The sequence below is a fragment of the Gigantopelta aegis genome, chromosome 13, assembly GCF_016097555.1.
Source record: "Gigantopelta aegis isolate Gae_Host chromosome 13, Gae_host_genome, whole genome shotgun sequence".
NCBI lineage: Eukaryota > Metazoa > Mollusca > Gastropoda > Neomphalida > Peltospiridae > Gigantopelta > Gigantopelta aegis.
Genome location: NC_054711.1, coordinates 31324858 through 31350485, shown reverse-complemented (window position 1 = coordinate 31350485; position 25628 = coordinate 31324858). Strand labels below are relative to the sequence as shown.

The window sequence follows — 25628 nt, the reverse complement described above, 5'->3', positions numbered from 1 at the left end:
ATTTTTTAAAAAACGCACGTGCGTGTGAGAGGTGACAGTTATGGAGTCGAGTTTTAGTCTATATTAGAGGGTATTTCACCATTTCAAAATCACAGACTTATGTTTCACTCAATTGTAACTTTATCCAAATGTGTTACAGGTTTGTAGATTAACTAACTTAGTGTTAATTTTCTTGGGCTGAAACTAGGGTATGCCCCTTTAAACCTTGTTTTTGTGTATTTTTTCAAGTACTTTTTTTTAATAGTATCTAACGTTCACTCATGTGTTATCTTTTATTCATTCAATCTGTATAATATTTTATCTTAGCCAATAGAATTCAAGTAACATTCAAGTATTCTGTCCTGGGCATATACCTCAGCTATCTAGGGCTGTATGTCTAGGACAGTGGATTAGTGGTTACATAGTGCGAGAGTGTCAGTGTAGTGACCGTTCACCTACCCATTGAGTCGGTTAAGTGCTCCGGGTGGGAACCGGTACAGGAAAGGAAGGAATGTTTTTATTTAAAGGAACAGAACTTAGTTTTTAAACACCAAGACATATTTTTCACTATTATAGCCGTTTATGATCACTGCAAATAAACCATTATTTATATTTTATTGCTTAGATTATTCTGGTTATCCTGGTGTTTCTAATACCACAAAATGCTTTTTTCTCCCATACTTTTAAAAACGCACGTGCGTCTATAAAGTATTTGTTATGGAGTCGCATTTTAGTCTATTTTTAAAAGTATGTCAACGTCACAGACTCTTGTTTCACTCTTGTTGTATTTAAATTTGTTACAGGTTTGTAAATTAACCAAAGTTAGTGTCCATTTCTACGGGTTGAAACTAGAGTCTAGGTGAAAATGATGCCTCAGTGTTTAAAAATCAGGATCTGTCCCTTTAATGACGCAATCAACACATTTTATTTACGGTTATATGGCATCGGACAGAGCCGAGCCGGTACAGGGATGCGAACTCAGTACCTACCAGTCCTAGGTTCTTTTTATGTTTGCCAAGGAGTGGCCTAGGCAACACACCACCATTCGTCGTGTCGTTACTTGCTGTAGCAGCTTAATATAGTCCGGTTTAGGAAATAGTTCCTCATAAAAACAAATACTACAAAATTCTGATATACTTTTTGAAATCTTGCTTTGATGATTACACATAGTTGGACCTCTGTAGTATTAATGTAACCAATTGTTTTGAAGCAGCTTGTTATATGTAGTACTAACTGATAACAACTGTGAAAGTGATATGATGCCACTTGTATAACAGCAACGCGAGGCGGTGGTCGGGCATAGGGCCATTAATTGAAAAATTTCGTGGTCAATCTGTGTTGATTTTTGTACACGGTACATATCAGTTGCGAGCACTCCCTAAAATTAGTAGTCACATAACCCTCTGGACAGTGTTGTATTTTTCACAGAATATATTCTGACATAGAAATTGTATTGAACTGCATGGAGTAATTGATGGTGGTGTGTAACCTTTAATAATAACTGTCAGCCATGGACATTGTTTTAGAAACTGGATACACATTTGCGGGATGTAGGTGTGTGTGTGTGTGTGTGGGAGAGAGAGAGAGAGAGAGAGAGAGAGAGAGAGAGAGAGAGAGAGAGAGAGAGAGAGAGAGAGAGAGAGAGAGAGAGAGAGAGAGAGAGAGAGAGACAGACAGACAGACAGACAGAGACAGAGACAGAGAGAGAGAGAGAGAGACCGAGAGAGAGACATACAGAGAGAGAGAGAGAGAGAGAGAGAGAGAGAGAGAGAGAGAGAGAGAGAGAGAGAGAGAGAGAGAGAGAGAGAGAGAGAGAGACAGAGAGAGAGAGACAGAGAGAGAGAGAGAGAGACAGAGACAGACAGAGACAGGACCAGACCCGAGAGAGAGAGAGATAGAGGTGACACATACAGAGAGGAGAGAGAGACACACAGAAAGACAGAGAGAGAGAGAGAGAGAGAGAGAGAGAGAGAGAGAGAGAGAGAGAGAGAGAGAGAGAGAGAGAGAGAGAGAGAGAGAGAGAGAGAAAGTTGGCTTTTATTACTAGAATTCGGTTGTTCTAATATACTAATTGATTTATATTTGCATAAAACGAAATTGAAGGAAGCAATTATGTACATTAAGAGAAACGATAACTGGTACGCTATGGTCTGCGACGAAATTAATAATAGGTTATCTAGACCGTCCAGGGAACGAAAATCCATCACTCTCTTTAATATCTATTAATTATTAAATAAGTATTTATCAGCCCGGTAGAGCGCGGCGAAATTAACACACCACATGTGATTGAACACCCGACGAGTGAAATAGATCGCCGCGTGCACTGAACCAGGGAACGAAATACATACTGATAGCGGTAAGTTTTCACGCTTTGAAATATAAATACTTTTACCTATAGCTGGCTGATATTTACTGGATAGCGATAGGAGATGAAATGGGTGGAAAATGGGTGACGGGGAATTGAGCAGGAATCTCTCTCTCTCTCTCTCTCTCTCTCTCTCTCTCTCCTCTCTCTCTCTCTCTCTCTCTCTCTCTCTCTCTCTCTCCGCTCTCTCTCTCACCCTCTCACCCCCCCTCTCTCTCTCTCTCTCTCCCCCCTAACCCGAGTACTCTGCCTCTCAGTCAGAGATAACTCTATAGCGAAAACACGGAATTGCTGCTTACCACCGGGTAGGCAAAGATTCCCGCTCTAATACAACAATAACCCCATGTTTGACGTTAAATACCATCACATTCATAATTTTCGAGTTCGCCGATAACAAATATTTCACATATTAACAAGTAATACACACACTACGGAAAGAAATCCGACAGCACCCCCATTCAATAATGTTCCCATCGAGAGTTGTGAAAATTACAACGCAACCGTTGAATTGGCCAACGTTGTGCCGGCAGTTGGTAGTCTGAGCCTAGCATTTCTCGTTTCGAAAACCAGTAGAATATCTTTCGCATGCAAGTTCGAATAAACAACCAGCTACATACCACGATGACTGAATTGCGTGGCTATATGTCAACATTAATAAATGTATGACATTCAATAGCCGATGATTAATAAATCGATGTGCTCTAGTGGTGTCGTTAAACAAAACAAACTTTGAATAACAGGGATAAGCACTATGGGGCGTAGTCAGATGAAACCCGCGACATTGGCAGCAAGACGGCTTTTATATGTACCTTTTCTCAGATACAGGACACGGCATACCTCCGCCTTTGATATACCTCAGTTGGTAGAACGCTGAACTCTTGGCACAGCGAATCCCTGGTTCGAATCTCTTCAGTGGAGGTTGGTTTATCGGCTACAGCGTCTTCATGTGACGTTAGGGTAATTAGTGACGCTTTTTTTGTTTAATTGAAAATGTGCAACTTTAACAAAAGAGAAGATTGTCTGTTATCCCAAGATCAATGACAATGTCATGGTTGGGGAATCCTAAATATCTGACTTACAATATGCTTTTAATTACATCAATTTATCGACTATATCAAATGTATCAAATAACACCATAGGACTGACAATGTGCAAATTATTTGTCGTCGATTATTTGCAGTATTTGTTTTTTATTAAACAATATTTGTTCAGTAAATGGAGTGGATCGCCAAACAGGCAATAGGTAGGCCTATACAAATCCATCTTCGCGTGATGAAATAACATACTGTATAAAATAAAATGAACAACGAACAATAAACAATAAAGATAAGATCATCATTTCAGTTGTGGAACGTAGCCCAGTAGCAGAGCGCTCCTTTGATGCACCGTCGGTCTAGGATCGATCGACCGTCGGTGGGCGCATTGAGTTCTTTCTCGTCCCAGGCAGTGCACCACGACTGGTATATCAAAGGCCGTGGTATGCTATCGTTTCTATGTGATGATGCATAATATGAAAGATCCATAGCTACTAATGTAAACATGTAGCAGGTTTCTTCTCTAAGACTTTATGTTAAAATTACCAAATGTCTGACATCCAGTAGCCGATGATTATTTAATCAATGTCCTCTAGTGGTGTCGTTAAACAAAAAACTTTAACTTCAATAGTCACGCAATGTATTTAGTATGTTTCAGCCAATGGCTGATTTCTGCTTTAGCGTAATAAACTGAATTATTGATTTTATAAAGATTCCTTGCTACTCATGGAAAATTGTAGCGGGTTTCCTCTCCAGAAGAAGTTTGTTTTGTTGAACACATTGATTTATTAATCACAGGCTATTGGATGTCAAACATTTGGTAATTTTGACATATAGTATTAGAGAGGAAACCCGCTGCATTAGTAGCAAGAGATATTTTATTTTATTTTATTCACAGACAGGATAGCACACGCCATGGCCTTTGATACACCAGTCGTGGTGCACTGCCTATAGTGAGAAATAGCCCAATGGGCCCACCGACGGGGATCGATCCTAGTGGCGACCCACGCATCAAGCAAGCACTTTACCACGCACTGGGCTACGTCCGGCCGGTTTCCTCTCCAAGTCTTTGTCAGAATTACCATGATATATGTGCTGATTAAAGGTTGCATGTCGCAGCTTACGACGCATTGACATTTGTGGGATTTCATTTGGTGGCATTCACCCAGAAGTCCCACGCACGTGATCAGCCATGCGTATCGCATGACATCAACCGTGTCGTCTGCCATTTCCCGCCTTTCTTCAAACTGACAATTTCCCATTAGACGAACATGGCGCATTATCAAAGTCATCGCAGAAGTAATATTAAAGCTCTTGCGAAATAAAAAGAGAGAGAGAGAGAGTGAAACAAAAAGAACAATAAAATCCGACACAAAAGAGATAGGAAAAAACAGGTTCTATTGTACAAGGAAACGGATAAATTTGAAAATGATTACAAACCAACTCCTCACGTAACATAAAAAAGCCAAATCGTGGTTGATTAAATGCATTGCGTGACACTGAGCCTTGAAAAGATCTTTCGCAACGCAAATAATACGTGTCTATGGCAATTTACTTTGAAAGCGAGACGGATATTACGTTACGGACATACAGAACAGAACAGTGGTAATGGTAATCCTGTATCCCGGAAGAATTGTGTTGACCGTATCACTTCCAAAATTACACAAAAAAGTAACAAAGTGACAATTTAAACATCCATTTGGGACTGATGAAAATTGCCAGCTGATTAGTAAAAAACATAAAATCCAGGTGCGGCCTAAATTACCAATGCAAATTATTGTTTTGTTATTACATGCAACATTTAAAAAAATAGATGATCATTTTCAAAATTACCAAAAACGAAAAAAAAAAAAAAGTAATGAAGTGATATTGTAAACATCCATTTGTGATTAATGGATAATGACAAATCATCTTTAAAAATAAATTCACTAACAACCTAAACTTTTAAAGCAATATAATTTTAGTTTTTACCTTCATATTTTAAAAATACAGTCAGACGTCAGTATATTTAAGTCGTAAAGCTCAAAGGGAAGGAAGAAAATGTCTTATTTAACGACGCACTCAACACATTTTATTTACGGTTATAGGGCGTCGGAAAATATCGTTAAGGACCACACAGATTTTGAGAGAGAAACCCGCTGTCGCCACTTCATGGGCTACTCTTTTCAGTTAGCAGCAAGGGATCTTTTATATGCACCATCCCACAGACAGAATAGTACATACCACGGCCTTTGTTACACCAGTTGTGGAGCACTGGCCGGAACGAGAAATAGCCCAATAGGTCCACCTATGGCGATCGATCTTAGACCGACCGCGCATCAAGCGAACGCTTAAACACTGGGCTACGACCCGCCCCCTAAATGTCAAAGGGTGCAGCGAGATTAAATAGTAAACAAAATAAAGATCAACAGGAAGTGGTTACAGCATTCCCATTTTCGTAAATTAGAATTGTTTCATTTCAACTTATTTTCGTGCTTATATCCAATTAAGGTTCAAACACGCTGTCCTGGGCACACACCTCAGCTATCTGGGCTGTCTGTCCAGGACAGTGAGTTAGTTGTTAGTTGGTTAGTGAGAGAGAAGAGGATGTCGTGGTCTTACACCTACCCATTGAGTCGTTAAAACTCGCTCTGGGTGGGAGCCGGTACCCTGCCTGTGGGGTGGTGCATATAAAAGAACCCTTGCTGCTAATCGAAAAGAGTACCGTAGGCCATGAAGTGGCGACAGCCGGTTTCTCTCTCAAAATCTGTGTGGTCTTTAACCATATGCCTGACTTCATATAACCGTAAAAATAATGTGTTGAGTGCGTCGTTAAATAAAATAAAAATAAATCTTTTTCTTTCATTAGACAGATGCCTCTCAAGCTTTCTTTCTTTAACTTTATTAACGTGCCTATATTCCAAAAAAACTTCCCGTAGAAGTTGTCTAATGGTTTGACCAAATCCATTTCAAATCTCATTAATATCAACAACACATAAAACATTACTAACAATGGGTACTACAAAAATTGAAAAAATCACCTATAGTCTTTCCCAGCCTCCATGAATAGAGTTAATGTAACAACAAAAGTAAAAGTCTTTGGGAAATAACAAAAAACCACTGTTTTTATGTCAATTTAAAAAACAACGATCGGCATAAAAATAAATAACTTGTAGTAAATACCACATTAAAAAACAATTACGTTTCATGTGGCAAGGACTATAGACTAACAATATGAATCATACACAGTGCAATGTTACCGAAATCTCAACGACAAAATTGATATCAGATTCAAAACGTATCTCAGTCGAAAGGGCATTTTGGCAGTTGTGAATCACTCTCAGACGAGTGATATAACAGAATACCTAAAATAATGTGTAATATGGAACAGTGTGACGTAAACATAAATGCCATCTACTGTCCTCAATGGACTGAACGTTGTCGTCCGATTTCGAGCTGTTATCATCGGTATCAAACTGGATTCATCATCGTCTTAGCTCATCTAGTATGTCATGGTCAGCGGTGTTGGCCAACTTGGTATTCTAGGCAGGTGCTTCGTAAGTGTGAATCGCATCTTTCTCTCTTTGTCAGGGCATAGCATGATGTACCGACTTTTCCCAGGTGTTTCTTTTTTTTCCCATTTGGACCGGTTGCATACCATATCGTCGTATCCGCATGTATAGATGTTGTCCTCAACTTGTCAGTCATGACGTTTCTGAATTTCTCTCAAGGTATTATAACGAGATCGTACTGTTTACATGTAGAAATGTGCAGATACCGGCTTGGATAGTCCACTGTATACACATTTTATTTATTACCCGAGCAGGCACTCATAACGGGAAAAAATAAAAATCATAATTTCTCACTGAAAAATTATCATGCATTGGTTTAACGTACACTACTATTGGACTATTTGACACCAACAAACCAATCACCTTGTCGGTACTAAATATGACGTCATCACGATTTTGCAAAACACACACAATGGCGTCATGTAGTTTAAAGCGTTTGCAGGCGCGGATCCAGGATTTTTAAATAGGGGGGGGGGGGCCCGAGGGCATGCTCCCCCGCGAAATTTTGAAATTTAAGTGGCCTGAAACGCGATTTCCTCGCATCTGAGTAAAAAAAAAAATAACTTGACCCCAAAAATAGGGGGGGGGGGGGGGGCCTTGGACCCCCACTAAATCCGCGCCTGGTTTGTGTTTACGTCTTTCTGGTTTAAGTGTTAAACTTATAATAAAATGGAAATTTAATGCAATTCATTATAGATGTTTATTTTTTGGGTGTTTTTTTTTACAGATATATCGAACTTTAGGTTTTGAAAATAACCCAGGACAGTAAATTAGTTTACATCGTTTCTATATACATGGACGTGTAGCCGAAGTAGGCTATATCGAAAAATAAAGGCTTTTAAAACCCACAAATAGCTGGGATAATAAAAAGAATAACAAACTCTGTATCAGTTATTATCAAGCTCGTGGCAAGTGAAAATTATTTGATAATAACTGATAACTCGTTTATTATCCTCTATATATTCATTATTAACAGGGTTTTTTGGGGGTCTTTTTTTCTTTCTTTTTTGTTGGTCATTTCTCATTATATTTTGTAATTTTTTGTTTTCTTTCGTTTTCCGTTATATATTGATATTCTTCGTTATGTTCCGGTATTTCCCGTCATGACTCGGGGTTTCTTGTGTGTTTTTATTTATTTTTTATTTTCACAGACCACACGATGCTACCGTATCTGTTAACCTTGCAGGCGTTATCAGGCGCTCTCAGAGGCAAGCCTGTAGAGCCTGTAACGATGAAGACCGAGCCGATTCATGGCGCCTTCGTAGGTCACTCGATCGACCGACTACCCATAAAGAAGAGCCAGTTTTCTGATCTAGAAGCCGTGTTAAAAGTAGCAAACAGGTACACGTTTTACGATTAGAATCCATTATTACGAACGCCTGCTGTGATTGTAACATGTGTCCGACTATTAGATTATTTGTAACGACTATGGCCGGTGTAACGTGGTATTTTGACTCCCGTAGAATACTGACCCCCGGTCACTTTTCTACAGTAGAAAGATGACTCCCTGCTGGAAAACCCGTAGTACTACGACTCCCCACATATTTGCAAACTGACTCCCGTAGAATAATAACTCCCTCTTAAAACCACAGTTTGAGTTTGTGTTTAAGATATTCAGCTTAGTTTACAGTTTAGTTCCTTTACAGCAGCCATACGTGGGACCTTAAAGTTTGTTTGTTTTGATTCTACAGAACATTCATTTATTAATAATTTATTAATAATCGGCTATTGGATGTCAAACATTTGGTAATTTTGACATATATTATAGTCTTAGAGAGGAACACCGCTACATTTTTCCATTAGTAGCAAGGTGTCTTTTAAACGCACCATCCCACAGACAGGATAGCGCATACCACGGCCTTTTACATACCAGTTGAGTTGCACTGTCTGGAACGGGAAATATTGTAACGACTAGGGCGGGATAAAGCACTCGCCTGATGAGCGAGGATCGATTCCCGTCGGTGGGCCAATTGGGCTATTTCTCTTTCCAGCCAATGCACCACGACTGGTACATCAAAGGTCGTGATATCTGCTATCCTGTCTGTGGGTTGGATACTATAAATGATCCCTTTCTATTAATTAGGAAAATGTAATGAGTTTCCACTCTAAGACTAATATCAAAATTACCGAATTGTTTGACATCCAATAGCCGATGATTAATTAATAATTCAGTGTGCTGTAGTGGTGTCGTTACATATTTTTTTTAAAGTTGATAATGGAGAGCATGTAACAAACTTTAACTTTTAGCGACTAAAATTACATATTAAACAGTAAGAGAAAACGTTTTGCAATTTGGTAAATAACTTCCGGCTGGGTCAAAGTTCGAAGTGCACCGGAATTTTGATAGAGAAGTTAATGCCACAAGTCCTGTGATTGGTGATAAATGTCAGTGTGTTGATTGTAAAAAAATACTTTCATCTGGACAAAACATGTATGCAATTTTATTTCATCTAGTACCACTGTGTCAAGTAGCCTTGTGCTTGAAACATGCATGGGGTATCTATAACAAAAAGTTTTTTTTTGTGCTCGGGGGTCAACATTAAAACCTACTTATATATGTAAATGTTGGTCGATTTGGATACTTTTTGTATCGATTTATATCAATTCCAGGATGGTCAATTCAATAAAATAATTTTTTTAATCCAAGATGGCTGCCATTATGCTCAGCATTCAAAATGGCCTCCAAATATGGTGAAGTTGTCTAATGGTTTCACCAAATCCATTTCAAATCTCATTAATATCAACAACACATAAAACACTACTAACAATGGGTACTACAAAAAATGAAAAAATCACCTATAGTCTTTCCCAGCCTCCATGAATAGAGTTAATGTAACAACAAAAGTAAAAGTCTTTGGGAAATAACAAAAAAACCCCACTATTTGTATGTCAATTTAAAAAACAACGATCGGCATAAAAATAAATAACTTGTAGTAAATACCATATTAAAAAAAATTACGTTCCATGTGGCAAGGACTATAGACTAACAATATGAATCATACATTCTGAAATGTTACCGAAATCTCAACGACAAAATTGATATCAGAATTCAAAAAGTATCTCAGTCAAAAAGGCATTTTGGCAGTTGTGAATCACTCTCAGACGAGTGATATATACAGAATACCTAAAATAATGTGTAATATGGAACAGTGTGACGTAAACATAAATGCCATCTACTTTCCTCACTGGACTGACAATTGTCTTCCGATTTCGAGCTGTCATCATCGGTATCAAACTGGATGCATTATCATCTTAGCTCATCTAGTATGTCATGGTCAGCGGTGTTGGCCAACTTGGTATTCTAGGCAGGTGCTTCGTAAGTGTGAATCGCATCTTTCTCCCTTTTGTCAGGGAATAGCATAATGTACCGACTTTTCCCAGGTTTTTTTTTTTCCATTTTGGACCGGTTGCATACCATATCGTATCCGCATGTATAGATGTTGTCCCCAACTTGTCAGTCATGACATTTCTGCATCATGAAAATCTGAAATTTGGAAAACCTAAACAATGGATGGGTATAGTCGCCCCTCCCCCCCCCCCCCCCCCCCCCCCCAGTTGCCAGACGGAAAGCTGGTAGGCGTTTACAAGGTATACCGCCAATGCCGTGACATTGTCGTAGATTATCCTTCTTTTCTTCTTCTTTGCGTTCGCTGACAACACTTCTAAATTTGATCGTACGATGAAGAGCATCGTCCTCTCCAGGTCCTCCTTGATACCATAGAGCTTGGTAGCAAGAGATTATTGGTGAGGCCAGATCTCCTCCCTGATCTTCTGCTGCTGCGGACATCTCTGGAGGATGTGCTCTGGTGTCTGGTCTTCTTGACCGCATGTGCATATAGGCGAGGAGACAAGGCGGAACCTCCTGTGCATGTGTGTGTTCAGCCTGTTATGTCCAGTGCATGATCCTTCTTTTCAATGTTGATGGTCCTTGCATTTGATAGTAATAAGAAGCACGAGTACCGGTATGCACACAGCAGTATAATCAGCCATGAGATGTTCTTGTGTGCCTCATCAAAGCTTAGATAGCATGCAGTACAAGCCTTGGGTCAACCTCTGTGAAATTAACGAAGGTCGGATACGGCTGTATTTGGACTGTATGTATGTACAAACAGATATCCATACTGGGTATCGTTTGTGATATAGATGTACTGTTGATATGTCAAACACCAGACAACCATTAGTGGCGAAGGAGTTCCGTCTTGTCTTCGGTTGTTTGTTAGCATCATTTGTAAAAAAAACATCATCCCATTCTCACAGTTTTAGTAAGATTTGACTGAGATCAAAGGTTCTCTGTTCTCTACTTCTGTCTGGCCATTATTTGGAGAAGTACAGCTATCCCCTTTCTGAGCTATAACCATAAAAAATGAGATGAAGAGTAGTATTTAGCAGTAACTTACGGTAATTCACAATCATGTCTACCTAGGATTTGAAAGTTGGAGGGTCAATATTAGTGATATGGGAATTCTTCATACAACTCGCATAGCATCTACAATACTGTATTGTCTTTCCCCGGATTGAACCGATGTTGGTGTTTATTACGAAAGAAGTTGGATATTGTTTCTTAACAAAGCCTTTGATGATGTCCTGCTGACACCTCGGTTATTAGAAGTAGCACGTGACTTTTTTTTTGTGATCAGCCTCACCATATTAGATAGGTCACATCCAGTGTTTTTTTCTCATCAAAATCAACAAGAATTGCAACAAACATCCCTAAGTCTTTTTTTCTTTCTTTTTTCTGTCAAGTTGTAAAATGTGATCTGTTATTTCGTAACACGATCACTGTATCTGTTTCTGAAGTATTTTCCGATGATTGTTAGGGCTCAGAAGAAGTGATATCCTTCGTGATTCGCATCTTTCTGCATTTACTTTACACCAAGTTCATTAACCCGTTGCGTTTGTGCATTTCTCGAAATATTGAGTGCAGCCAAATAATGTTTTATGTACACCTATCGCTCAATAGCACAAGACAGGCCACCTGTCTTCGTGGAGAGTCTGTTGATTGGTGCTTCCATGATCTGATCCAGTGGTATTTTAGTGAGTTTTGCACTACGCAGTGATCCATTAAAACCTTTCGTTCAAGAGACTGCAGGGATTCTGAGATTTTGAATATTTGTCATCTCTTCATAGATATAAGGCGTGTTTTTGTCAACGTTTTGGTGATTAAAAACTAAACAGCATATTAGGAACTGGAAAATTGTTTCCTGTACGTTGGAAGTGGATCATATTTAGGCAATCCACAAGTCACTGATCTATTTGGCCATTCCTCCAGGGTGTGGCGGTGTCAATTTTAGTGCTTTATTGTTTACTACTTTATCAAGTGTATCTGATGCCAGACTTAAAACGGCAATTTTTGTAGAAAGATCTTACTTCCCATATTGCTGAACTAGTCTAATCTGCTGACAAGGTGATAACAGGTTTGTATATTATCTGGATGAGGAATTTCGCATATAGTCTATGCAATCTGTTTAAAGTTGATCTTAGGAGTACTTTAAACAACTGCTTGTGGTAGCTTATACCTTGTTTTACATCCCCCCTTCAGTTCCCATATCAAATCTGCAGGAAAAAAGGTAAAGGTAATAACTTTTTTTTCATGATTTATTAATCGAATAGTCGATTAAATCCCCCCCCCCCCCCCCCCCAAAAAAAAAAAAAAAAAAAAAAAAAAGTATATCCCACAAAAATAATTCTTTGTTATAATTTATAAAACAACTACTAGGTTGATAAACCTCCACATAAATTGTGTTCATCATCAATTATTCGCGATAAAATTATCAACATAAAAACATAATTTTAACAAGTTTAGTCTATGTATTGTGGTTTTTTGTGAACTTGTTTTACAAAGTCTGTATATTGGATGCCATATCTGATAACATTTCTCTATTTGTAAGGGCCATTTTGGTTAATTTTTATTTTATTATCAATCTACTACAAAACTGTGGCAATAAATACTGTATACAGAATAAAAACATTAAAAGAATTTGAAATATATTTGGAACATTATGTATATTAGAACATTTCACCATTTTGGCAGCTATTTTGAATGTTGAGCATAATGGCGGCCATCTTGGATTTCGAAAATTATTTGATTGAATTGGCCACCGTGAAGTGATATAAATCGGTGCAAAAAGTATCCAAATCGACCAATATTTACATATATAAGTAGGTTTTCATGTTGACCTCCCCCCCCCCCCCCCCCCCAGCAGAAATTGGGTGGTCCGAAAGGTCATGTTGGACACACTTTATCAAAAAGCGGTTAGTACCATTGTATTCCGTGGAAAAAATTCACTTGGAATCAACTTCAAACATAAAGTAAACATTTTTCAAAAAGAGACCAAATCAGAGACTGCCTACTGGGCAAGTGAAAACCATTGCGTGAATTTCACAGAGAGGCGTCATGTTTAACAGCGAATAACAAATTTCCAGTAGCTTGTTGGCAAGGTTGTCCACCTAGGTTGTGATACTAGATATATAAAGATATGAATTTAGGTGACAAACCTTTTACAGAACACCGGGTCCATTTTTCGAGTAAAAGGGGTTTTGCCCCCTGGGTAACTAAAATTTTGTGCGGAACTTGGGTAGTCATAGCTACCCGTTATCTCTTTAAATGAGCAGCTTGATCCCCATTTTTTCTGATTCAGTTTAAGGGTAAGGGATGGTAGGGGATGGTAGTATTTATAAATGTGGTGTTTATGTGTTGTTTGGTGATACGCTACAGGTAGGAGTTTTAGCCACATATGCTACTGTTGTCTATGGGATTTGATTTGGTAGTATGCACCCTTAGAGGGACTGTTGAGACTTTACTACGCTGTAAGATGTTTTCGACTAATAAGATTTTGTAACGACTAGAATGAATTATTAAATACATCTTTTTTAAAACAGCAATGTCAGTATATTCAATGCTTTTCATATCGTCCTTATATTTGTAAGTATTTGTAAGTAACCAATAATTTAGTATTCTAATAATTTAGTATTCCAATATTTTAGTATTCCAATAATTTCGTACATACGAAGACATATATTAGGAAATAAAATGTTTCACCTAATACAAAGAGCCACTTTTAATATACATAATTTAGAAAAAAAGATATATTTAATATGTAATTACAGTCGTTAAAAAGTCTGTGTTGGTCGATATCATCTTAAAGGGACATTTCTGAGTTTGCTGCACTGTAAGATGTTTTCGGCAAATAAACTATTTATACGATTAAACTTCCATGTTAAATATATTTTTTTGTTTAGAATATCAGTGTCTGTATATTAAATGTGTTTCTGATCGTCTTAATATTTGTAAGAAGCCCAGACTGGATTTTTTCAAATAATTTCATACGTACGAACAAATTATATTTTAGGAAATAAAATTAAATTTGAACTAGGACAAATATTAGAACTATCAGAAACACGTTTAATATACAACCACTAATATTTTATGCAGAAAAATATATTTGATATGTAATTACAATCGTTAAAAAGTCTCTGTTAGTCGATAACATCTTAAAAATTGCAGAAAACTCGGGAATGTCCCTTTAATATACAGTCACTAATATTTTATGCAGAAAAATATATTTGATATGTAATTACAATCGTTAAAAAGTCTCTGTTAGTCGATAACATCTTAAACATTGCAGCAAACTCAGGAATGTCCCTTTAATATACAGTCACTAATATTTTATGTAGAAAAATATATTTGATATGTAATTACAATCGTTAAAAAGTCTCTGTTAGTCGATAACATCTTAAAAATTGCAGAAAACTCGGGAATGTCCCTTTAATATACAGTCACTAATATTTTATGCAGAAAAATATATTTGATATGTAATTACAATCGTTAAAAAGTCTCTGTTAGTCGATAACATCTTAAAAATTGCAGAAAACTCGGGAATGTCCCTTTAATATACAGTCACTAATATTTTATGCAGAAAAATATATTTGATATGTAATTACAATCGTTAAAAAGTCTCTATTAGTCGATAACATCTTAAAAATTGAAGCAAACTCGGGAATGTCCCTTTAACAGTCGCCGACAACCCAGGAGAGTCCGTTTAAAGAGACAGCCCCTAGTTTGTAAACACCCTGCACGTGCTGTAACCTCGCCGTGGTGCAGGGGTGTAACATAAACTAGGGTCTACACCTTTAACAACTGAACCGGCCTCGGTGGCGTCGTGGTTAGGCCATCGGTCTACAGGCTGGTAGGTACTGGGTTCGGATCCGAGTCGAGGCATGGGATTATTAATCCCGATACCGACTCCAAACCCCGAGTGAATGCTCCGCAAGGCTCAATGGGTAGGTGTAAACTACTTGCACCGACCAGTGATCCATAACTGGTTCAACAAAGGCCATGGTTTGTGCTATCCTGCCTGTGGGAAGCGCAAATAAAAGATCCATTGCTGCTAATCGGAAGAGTAGCCCATGTAGTGGCGACAGCGGGTTTCCTCTCAAAATCTGTGTGGTCCTTAACCATATGTCTGACGCCATATAACCGTAAATAAAATGTGTTGAGTGCGTCGTTAAATAAAACATTTCTTTCTTTCTTTCTTTCCATTAACAACTGCCGTAAACTCAGCATTGTCCCTTTAAGGGTTCACGATATTTGTTCGAAGAATTTACGAATCCTGTTTTCCTCAAACGCAGATGTTTAAACATTGTAAATATATGTAGTTACACGCGAGTAAGACATAAACAGGCGTCGTAAATTCAGCGTTTGGTGTTTGTGGAACAAATATACAAGTAACAAACGAACGAACAGACAGAGTGAAATATTATCTTCCTTTCTCTGATTCAGGGAGGTGTTTAGTGTGGACGAAGTAGCGGAGCTGCTGGTGAAGAACCGGTCCTTACTAAAAACCATGTTAACGGTGTGGATAGATAAAAACAGTAAGTACTGCGAAATCCTTTATTCTGTTCTACACTGACATTGTATTGTATTGTATTGTACTGTATTGTTTTGTATTGTACTGTACTGTTCTGTTCTACACTGATATTGTATTGTATTGTTTTGTATTGTACTGTTCTGTTCTGTTCTACACTGACATTGTATTGTATTGTTTTGTATTGTACTGTTCTGTTCTGTTCTACACTGACATTGTATTGTATTGTATTGTACTGTACTGTACTGTTCTGTTCTACACTGTCATTGTATTGTATAGTTTTGTACTGTACTGTTCTACACTATCATTGTATTGTAGTTTTGTATTGTACTGTACTGTTCTACACTCATTATATTGCATTGTATTGTATAGTTTTGTACTGTACTGTTCTACGCTGTCACTGTATTGTAGTTTTGTATTGTACTGTACTGTTCTACACTGGCATTGTATTGTATAGTTTTGTACGGTCCTGTTCTATACTGTTATTGTATTGTTTTGTACTGTACCGTTATGTTCTACACTGTCATTATTTTGTATTGTTTTGTTTTGTATTGTTCTGTTCTGTTCTGCACTGCCATTGTATTGTATTGTACTGTACTATTCTAGACGCATCGTATTGTATTTTGTACTGTACTGTTTGGTACTGTACTGTACTGTTCTACACGCATCGTATTGTATTTTGTACTGTACTGTTTTGTACTTCACTGTACTGCACTGCACTGCACTGCACTGCACTGCACTGTATTGTACTGTACTGTACTCTATTGTATTGTACTGTATTGCACTGTACTGTACGGTACTCTGATTGTACTATATTGTAATGCATTGTATTTTATTGAATGCTGTATTGTAATAATTTAGTATTGTATTGTATTGTATTGTCTCAAGGATATCTTAGTCTCCACCCGACTACACGCCGCCTAAGCCTGCGTCTAAGCCTCTAAGTCGGTCCATCTTTCAGCGGTTGGTTTGTTGTTATCCCTTTCCTAACAATATTTTTAAAAACAAATACATCGTATCCGGCTGTAAACAAAACATAGTACTAGCCAAATAAATTTAAAACAAGACTGACCGAAAAACAGTTATATTTTGTATATCACAACGGCTAATTTAAAATCAATTTCAAATCCCTGGGGCAAAATTAGAAAATATTTTTTTTTTAGTTTTTAAAAAAGTCCTTCTTAAATACATACATACACATATACATACATACATACATACATACATACACATATACATATACATATACATATACATATACATACATACATACATACATACATACATACATACATTATATATTATGAATTAATATTCCACAATGAATATTTTTTCGGATAGTGCATATGTTATTGACATTAAATAATTGAATTGTAGTGTGTCAAGTTGTTTTGTTGTTATTGTTTTTGTTTATTGTTTTGTGTGGTTTCAGGTTTTTTTTTGGTTTTTTTGGTGGGAGGGTGGCTGTTCATTTTTTTTTTCGTCTCGTGTTTCTCGTGTAATGTGTGGATCAGCTAATCACTTGTTAAATATCGTCTGTGTAGTAAATATTTTTAACGACACCACTAGAGCGCATTGATTTGTTAATCATTGGCTATTGGATGTCAAAATTTTGTAATTTTGACAAACAGTCTTAGAGAGGAAACCCGCTACATTGTTCCATTGGTAGCAAGGGATCTTTTATATGCACCACCCCAAAGACAGGACAGCACATACCACGGCCTATGATATACCAGTTGTGGTGCACTGGCTGGAACGAGAAATAGCCCAATGGTTCCAATGACGGGGAACCGGCCTCGGTGGCGTAGTGGTTAGGCCATCGGTCTACAGGCTGGTAGGTACTGGGTTCGGATCCCAGTCGAGGCATGGGATTTTTAATCCAGATACCGACTCCAAACCCTGAGTGAGTGCTCCGCAAGGCTCAATGGGTAGGTGTAAATCACTTGCACCGACCAGTGATCCATAACTGGTTCAACAAAGGCCATGGTTTGTTCTATCCTGCCTGTGGGAAGCGCAAATAAAATATCCCTTGCTGCTAATCGGAAAGAGTAGCCCATGTAGTGGTGACAGCGGGTTTCCTCTCAAAATCTGTGTGGTCCTTAACCATATGTCTGACACCATATAACCGTAAATAAAATGTGTTGAGTGCGTCGTTAAATAAAACATTTCTTTCTTTCTTTCCAATGACGGAGATCGATCCTAGACCGACTGCGGGCACTTTACCACTGGGTTTCGTCCCGCCTTCTGTGTATTAAAGTGCTCATGATGTTGTTCGTTGTTAGTGTTATGTTGGTAGAGGTGTCCGCTCACAATAATACACACTGAACAATCGTGAAATCAATAGAATGATATTCAAATATTAGGTCCGACTAGGGTAAAGCAATTCGTTTCAACCAGCCTTTGGTAGGCGCGCTGTTACCAGAGTGTAGGGTGTATACCTCCAAATCAAATCCAATAGACGACAATAATAACATATGTGGCTAAAACTCATACCTACAGCATATCAATCGACATATATACAACGCATCAGTAAGAGAAGGACTAGAGGTGACTCGAGCTAATACACAGTCCCCTCTAGCCCTCCACTACAACACAGCAATAAGAGATGGGCTAGAGGTGACTCGAGCTAATACACACAGCCCCCTCTAGCCCTCCCCTACAACATATCAATAAGGGGAGGGCTAGAGGTGACTCGAGCTAATACACACAGCCCCCTCTAGCCCTCCACTACAACCCAGCAATAAGAGATGGGCTAGAGGTGATTCGAGCTAATACACACAGTCCCCTCTAGCCCTCCCCTACAACATATCAATAAGGGGAGGGCTAGAGGTGACTCGAGCTAATACACACAGTCCCCTCTAGCCCTCCCTTACAACATAGCAATAAGGGGAAAGCTAGAGGTGACCAGCTAATACACACAGTCCCCTCGAGGTGACTCGAGCTAATACACACAGTCCCCTCTAGCCCTTCCCTACAACATAACAATAAGGGGAGGGCTAGAGGTGACTCGAGCTAATACACACAGTCCCCTCTAGCCCTCCACTACAACATATCAATAAGGGGAGGGCTAGAGGTGACTCGGGCTAATACACACAGTCCCCTCTAGCCCTCCCCTACAACATAGCAATAAGGGGAAAGCTAGAGGTGACCAGCTAATACACACAGTCCCCTCGAGGTGACTCGAGCTAATACACACAGTCCCCTCTAGCCCTTCCCTACAACATAACAATAAGGGGAGGGCTAGAGGTGACTCGAGCTAATACACACAGTCCCCTCTAGCCCTCCACTACAACATATCAATAAGGGGAGGGCTCGAGCTAATACACACAGTCCCCTCTAGCCCTTCCCTACAACATAACAATAAGGGGAGGGCTAGAGGTGACTCGAGCTAATACACACAGTCCCCTCTAGCCCTTCCCTACAACATAACAATAAGGGGAGGGCTTGAGGTGACTCGAGCTAATACACACAGTCCCCTCTAGCCCTCTACTACAACATTTCAATAAGGGGAGGGCTACAGGTGACCAGCTAATACACACAGTCCCCTCTAGCCAGCCCCTACAACAATGCAACAAGGGGAAAGCTAGAGGTGACCAGCTAATACACACAGTCCCCTCTAGCCCTCCCCTACAACATACCAATAAGGAAAGGGCTAGAGGTGACTCGAGCTAATTCAAACAGTCCCCTCTAGCCCTCCCCTACAACATACCAATAAGGGGAGGGCTAGAGATGACTCGAGCTAATTCACACAGTCCCCTCTAGCCCTCCCCTACAACATATCAATAAGGGGAGGGCTAGAGATGACTCGAGCTAATTCACATAGTCCCCTCTAGCCCTCTCCTACAACATATCAATAAGGGGAGGGCTAGAGATGACTCGAGCAATTCACACAGTCCCCTCTAGCCCTCTCCTACAACATATCAATAAGGGGAAAGCTAGAGGTGACCAGCTAATACACACAGTCCCCTCTAGCCCTCTACTATAACATAGCAATAAGGGGAGGGCTATAGGTGACTGATACTAGAAAAGGTATGCATGTGTCTGAATTCTGTGTTAGTCAGCTCGTCTGATCGTGGTGCAGGGTTGCCTGTCTGTGTATCATTCACTTGTGGATATTATCAGTCGTTATCTGCTAACCCATTATAATGATCGTTATTGTAGGAGATGGACGGATAAGCGACGAAGAATTCGTCGGCAAGCACTTCACACAATAGAGGTCTCCATCCCGAATGACGGAATTGCCCGGGGTTTGGCGTGAAACACCGAGGTCTTCCGGAAGTTCAACGTGCTAAAGCTAATTACCAAAGACATACATGTTTGGAGTTTCGGATTTGGAAACCCACACTAATAATAAAAAATAGCTGATACTCTATGGTGTTTCGTTTTATATACTAAACATACTTGGTCTTCGTACAATATTAGAGTGCATTTTTGTCAAAAACTTAATTTGATGTTTGGAATAATAAATTCTCACATATTTTACAGGCATTCTATATGGAGAGGGGCGGGTTTTAGTTCAGTCGGTAGAGTGCTCGCCCGAGGTGCTTGCACCGTAGGATCGAACCACCCTAATGAAGTCATTATTTGATTGGATCTCGCCCCGTCACAAACAGTTCCCCACGACAGGTATATCGTAGACCGTGGCATGTACTGCCCTGTTTGTGGGAAAGTGGATATAAAAAATCCATTGCTACTAATGGAAAGACGTAGCGGGTTTTCTGTAAGACTCCGTGTCAAAAATACGAAATGTTTGAAATCCAGTAGCCGATGATTAAATACCAAACGATGTCTTTAAACAAAATAAACTGCAAGAAGAATAAATCATTCATTAAAAAACCTTCTTGTTTAACAACACCACTAGAGCACATTGATTAATTAATAATCGGTTATTGGATGTCAAATATTTGTATATTAAATATTAAACTTCCATACACTATCTTACAATATTATTAACAAGAGGCAAACTGTACGAACGTGGTATAGGGGACATACTGAATTTTTTACACACGAAACTGATCTTTAGTGGGAGCACTAAACCAAATAACTTCCGGCTGAGTCAAAGTTCGAGGTGCACCCAACTTTTCATAGAGAAGTTAACGCCACAAGTTCTGTGATTGGTGATAAATGTGAGCGTGTTGGTTGTCAAATTAAGAGTTTCATCTGGGCAAAAAATGCATGAAATTTTATTTCATCTAGTACCACTGCTTGAAACGTGTATGGGGTACCTGCAAAAAAAAGTACTTACATTTTGTGCGGAACTAGGGTAGTCATAGACGCTACCCGTTATCTCAGAAATGATCAGCTTGACCCCCCAATTTTTCTGATTCACTTTAAGAGTGAGGGGTGGTAGTATTTATATCCGTGGCGTTATGTCGATTAGTACGCTGCAGGTAAGAGTTTTAGCCACATATGTTACTATTGTCGTCTATGGGACTTGATTTGGTAGTATACACCCTATAAAGGCAAAGAAATAAAGAAAACATTTCCCTTAAACTACTGGCTATAAAACTGTAAAACGGTTTTCGGCATCGCGATGGAGTTTGATGCCCACAGAATCTTTCATCTACCTGATACTCGGTTAACCAAATCGTTGACATACTAAAAACACGGCTTGCCAAAAAAAGAAAAAGAAGACAATTCGACACATCAAAGACAATGACAGGTCCCTTAGGGAATGTTCCATTCAAGAATGACGCTCGCGGGATGAGCAATTTTACGCGGTTTGCTCATAAAAGAAGCCGGAACAATGGATTAACGGGATATGAGGCGATCAATGAGACACCATTACGGGCATTGTTAGTTTAGACTGGGTCGACAGTTGTAAAAGCGCAGATCCTCAAAATTAACCCTTTTCAAGCCATGGCAGGTTAATTTAATAGTTTACTCCTTTTTCATCTGTTTTGAGAGTTTTAATTATCCCAAACTATTTCGGTGCATGACACGGTTTAGCTTTGACTAAGTCGTATGGATTTTTGACACAAACTTTTAATCTCTATTTTCTGTTTTGTGTGGTTGGCGGATTGCACGGGCGGATCGAGGATCGAGTTTTATAGCTTCGAGATAACAGAGGGCGAGACGTAGGCCAGTGGAAAAGCTCTCGCGTGATGTACGGTCGGTCTGACATCGATCCCCGTCGGTGGGCCCATTGGGCTATTTCTCGCTCCAGCCAGTGCACCACGACTGGTTTATCAAAGGTATGTGCTATCTTGTCTATGAGATGGTGCATATAAAAGATCCCTTGCTGCTAATCAAAAAGAGTAGCCCATGAAGTGGCGACAGCGGGTTTCCTAGATCTCAATATCTGTGTGGTCCTTAACCATATGTCCAACGCCATATAACCGTAAATAAATTGTGTTGAGTGAGTCGTTAAATAAAACAGTTCCTTCCTTCCTTTCTATATGCAATTAAGGTTCAAGCACGCTGTCCTGGATACACACGTCAGCTAGCTGGGTTGTCTGGGTTAGCTGTTAGTAGTTAGTGAGAGAGAGTGTGTGTGTGTGTGAGAGAGAGAGAGAGAGAGAGAGAGAGAGAGAGAGAGAGAGAGAGAGAGAGAGAGAGAGAGAGAGAGAGAGAGAGAGAGAGAGAGGGTGTAGTGTTCTTGCGCCTACCCATTGAGTCGTTAAAACTCACTCTGGGTGGGAGCCGGTACCGGGCTGCGAACCCTGTACCTACCAGCCTTATATCGGATGGCTTAACCACGACACCGCCGAGACCGGTCCCTTTCTCATACCGTAAAACCGGAAAATAATAACTCTGTAGCCAACGAGAATTCGACAACATGCTTCGATATACGAGATTGTTATACAGTGTGTGTTTGTTTAACGACACCAGAAGAGCACATTGATTTATCAATCATCGGCTGTTGGATGTCAAACATAACTGTTTTAACAGTCAATAAGCAAACACTTGAGTGTGGTATAGTATTTTCCCTGCTACCGGTGACTGTTATTAGTAAGTATCTTATACTCAACAATTTTATCCTCAAGTCCAGCAAGAAGAAGACGTTTGTTTTGTTTAACGACATCACTAGAGCACATTGATTTATTAATCATCGATTATTCGATGTCATACATTTGCTAATTTTGACAGTCTTAAAGAGGAAAACCGTTAAATTTTTCCATCAGTAGCAAGAGATATTTTATATGCACCATCCCAAAGACAGGTTAACACATACCACGGCTTTTGATGTACCAGTCGTGGTCAATCTGATTAAAATTAGCTCTACTGGTCTACCAGTAGATCTAACAGCATTGCGTGGACTCCCATGTCCAGGTGACTTTTCATCTATAAATAACAATTTAAATATCGACCAATTACACTTTGCCTTTTATAGCGTTATTCGTGAGCATACAAATTCTAAAAATATCGGGCGAAACTATTTATGCAATAGGCGAACTTGTTGGTCTATTTCAACATTAAAAACAGGGGGAAAAGTGCAGTAATAATTGTAAACTAGCATAAACAGATTTTATGGCTATACCATTTTTTCATCTTGAAAGGAATTGTATATAAAATTTTATATTGAAATTAGTTTTCGGCATACTTCGTAATTCACCCGAATCATTTCGTATACCCTCGGCATAATGCCGAATGTTTTCAAATTCTTTTCAAATCACTGGCATGATTTTGCAATGAAAGGTCAACTGGACATGAACTCCAACGGGGTGCTGTTAGATCCACAGGTAATAGTAATTAACCAGTGGAGCCAATTTTAATTAGATTGCAGTCGTGGTGCACTGGCTGGAACGAGAAATAGCCCAATGGGCCTACCGACGGGGATACCGAGAACGCATCAAGCGAACGCTTTACCACTGGGCTACGTCATGCTCGGCTTACTAATAAAAAACATTAATCAAATCACTTAAATGGAATGCGATCCCACAATGTGTTCTAGTGGTGTCGATGAACAAAACAAACGTTTTAAAGGGACATTCCCGAGTTTGCTGCACTTTTTAAGATTTTATCGACTAACAGAGACTTTTTGACGACTGTAATTACATATCAAATATATTTTTCTACATAAAATATCAGTGGCTATATATTAAACGTGCTTGTGATCGTTCTAATAATTGTACTAGGTTAAATTTCATTTTATTTCCTAAAAAAGATTTTTTTTGTACATACGAAATAAAGTTTGGGCTTCTTATAAATAATAAGACCAGAAACACATTGAATTATACAGACACTGATATTCTAAACAAGAAAATATATTTAATATGTAAGTTTAATCATAGAAATATTTTATTAGTCGGAAAAATCTTACTATGCAGCAAACTCGGGAATGTCCCTTTAATGTACCATAGTCTACTACCAACTGTGATGGGTAAATTTGTTTTTAATTGCCTATGTAATTTTAATATTTAAAACTCGATCTGAGTGGAAACTATTACTGAGATTCGAACCTAGTACCTGCCAGCTCTAAGGCCGATAGTTTACGTTACCCAAGAGCGGTACTTCATTCTAATTCCTGACGTACGTGAAATTTCAATCCATGTGCAACAAAGCCTGTACATTTGGCGCCAAAATGTCAACCGGTATTTCGTGACATGCTGCGGGTGACGATTATGGAGCCAGTCAATTATATTTAAACAAAGCTGTTGTTGAATGTCCCCTATCTGAACCAGAACCAGGGCCGTACCTAGCAAAAAAACAAATTAGGGGTGGGGTAAAAAAAAATACCCACAACCTCCTGTGCCCCCCCACCCCACCCCACCCCACCCCCCCCAAAAAAAAGAAGAAAAAGAAAAAGAAAGAAAAAAGAAGTCAAATCGACAATGAATCTCGGTTAGCTAGCTGTCTTTCTGTTAATAGAGAAGCATATCTTGACTAAGATGTATGGTTCCCAGTTCGAACCTAGGCAAAGGAAAGAAATACCAGTATCTAGCTAATGGCATCTCAGCGCATTTGAAATAATGCCTATTACGTATCCCACGTGGTTATTTCGACACTTGAGTCTACGTAGAACGGATATATATGGTTCCCAGTTCGAATGTAGGAGGACTGCCACTCTTATAACGCACCAATACAGACTCCAGAAACCTTTTTCTTCAGTTTCTATAAACAAGTGCGCGTCTGAATGTCAGTACGGTTGTGAAGAATATTTCAAGCAAAGAACGCTAAGCATTTTATTTATCATCTTAATATTGTTTTGGGGAGGCAACAAAGAAGTTTGGGCTTCTTGCAAATATTAAGACGACCAAAAACACATTGAATATACAGACACTGATATTCGAAACAAGAAAATATATTTAATATGTAAGTTTAATCGTAAAATTATTTTATTAGTCGAAAACATATTACAATGCAGCAAACTCAGGAATGTCTCTTTAATATAAAATAAACCTTTTCAATTTCTTGTATGATTTCAATCTGTTTCAACACTTGTTGTCAGTTTCCTCCAACTCTCTCTTCTGAGCTATCCACACCATCGCCTACCTGTCTCAACTTCCTCCACGGGTGCAGTCTCTGTGTATTTCTCTAATAAAGCTGGTCTGTCCCACTGCACTAACTAACGACCACCGGTAGTAGGGGAGCATAGTAGAAGTAACTACTGGACACTCTCCGAAGTGGTCAGAGTAAGCCCACAGTTAAAAGCTGATGGAAATGACAGGTGTGTGGCAAAAATAGCCACAAGAGATAAGCATCTGTCGCGGTTGGACAGACAAGGACTGGGATGTGGAGGTGGACAGCGAAAGAAGTTGAAAGATCGGAAGATTTGCCAGATTGGGAAGAAATGAGATGAAATTCAAAGGAGTAGAAGGAAAGGGGGCAGTGGGAATATATATATATATTCCTAGTTTTAACCCTAGTTTCAAACCGTAAAAACAGTTAATCT

At 39.0% G+C, this 25628-nt stretch overlaps 2 protein-coding genes across 2 annotated transcripts in view; one reads left to right on the top strand and one right to left on the bottom strand.

Moving 5' to 3' along the window:
- Nucleotides 1–25628, bottom strand: part of LOC121387579 — a 59214-nt gene that overhangs the window by 20062 nt on the left and 13524 nt on the right. The window lies entirely within an intron of this gene.
- LOC121387581 lies at nucleotides 2246–20160 on the top strand. The gene is made up of 4 exons (XM_041518741.1): nucleotides 2246–2335; nucleotides 8081–8270; nucleotides 15709–15800; nucleotides 19955–20160. The coding sequence occupies exons 2-4, from the start codon at nucleotides 8089–8091 to the stop codon at nucleotides 20005–20007; spliced, it is 327 nt and encodes a 108-aa protein (XP_041374675.1). The 5' UTR covers nucleotides 2246–2335; nucleotides 8081–8088; the 3' UTR covers nucleotides 20008–20160.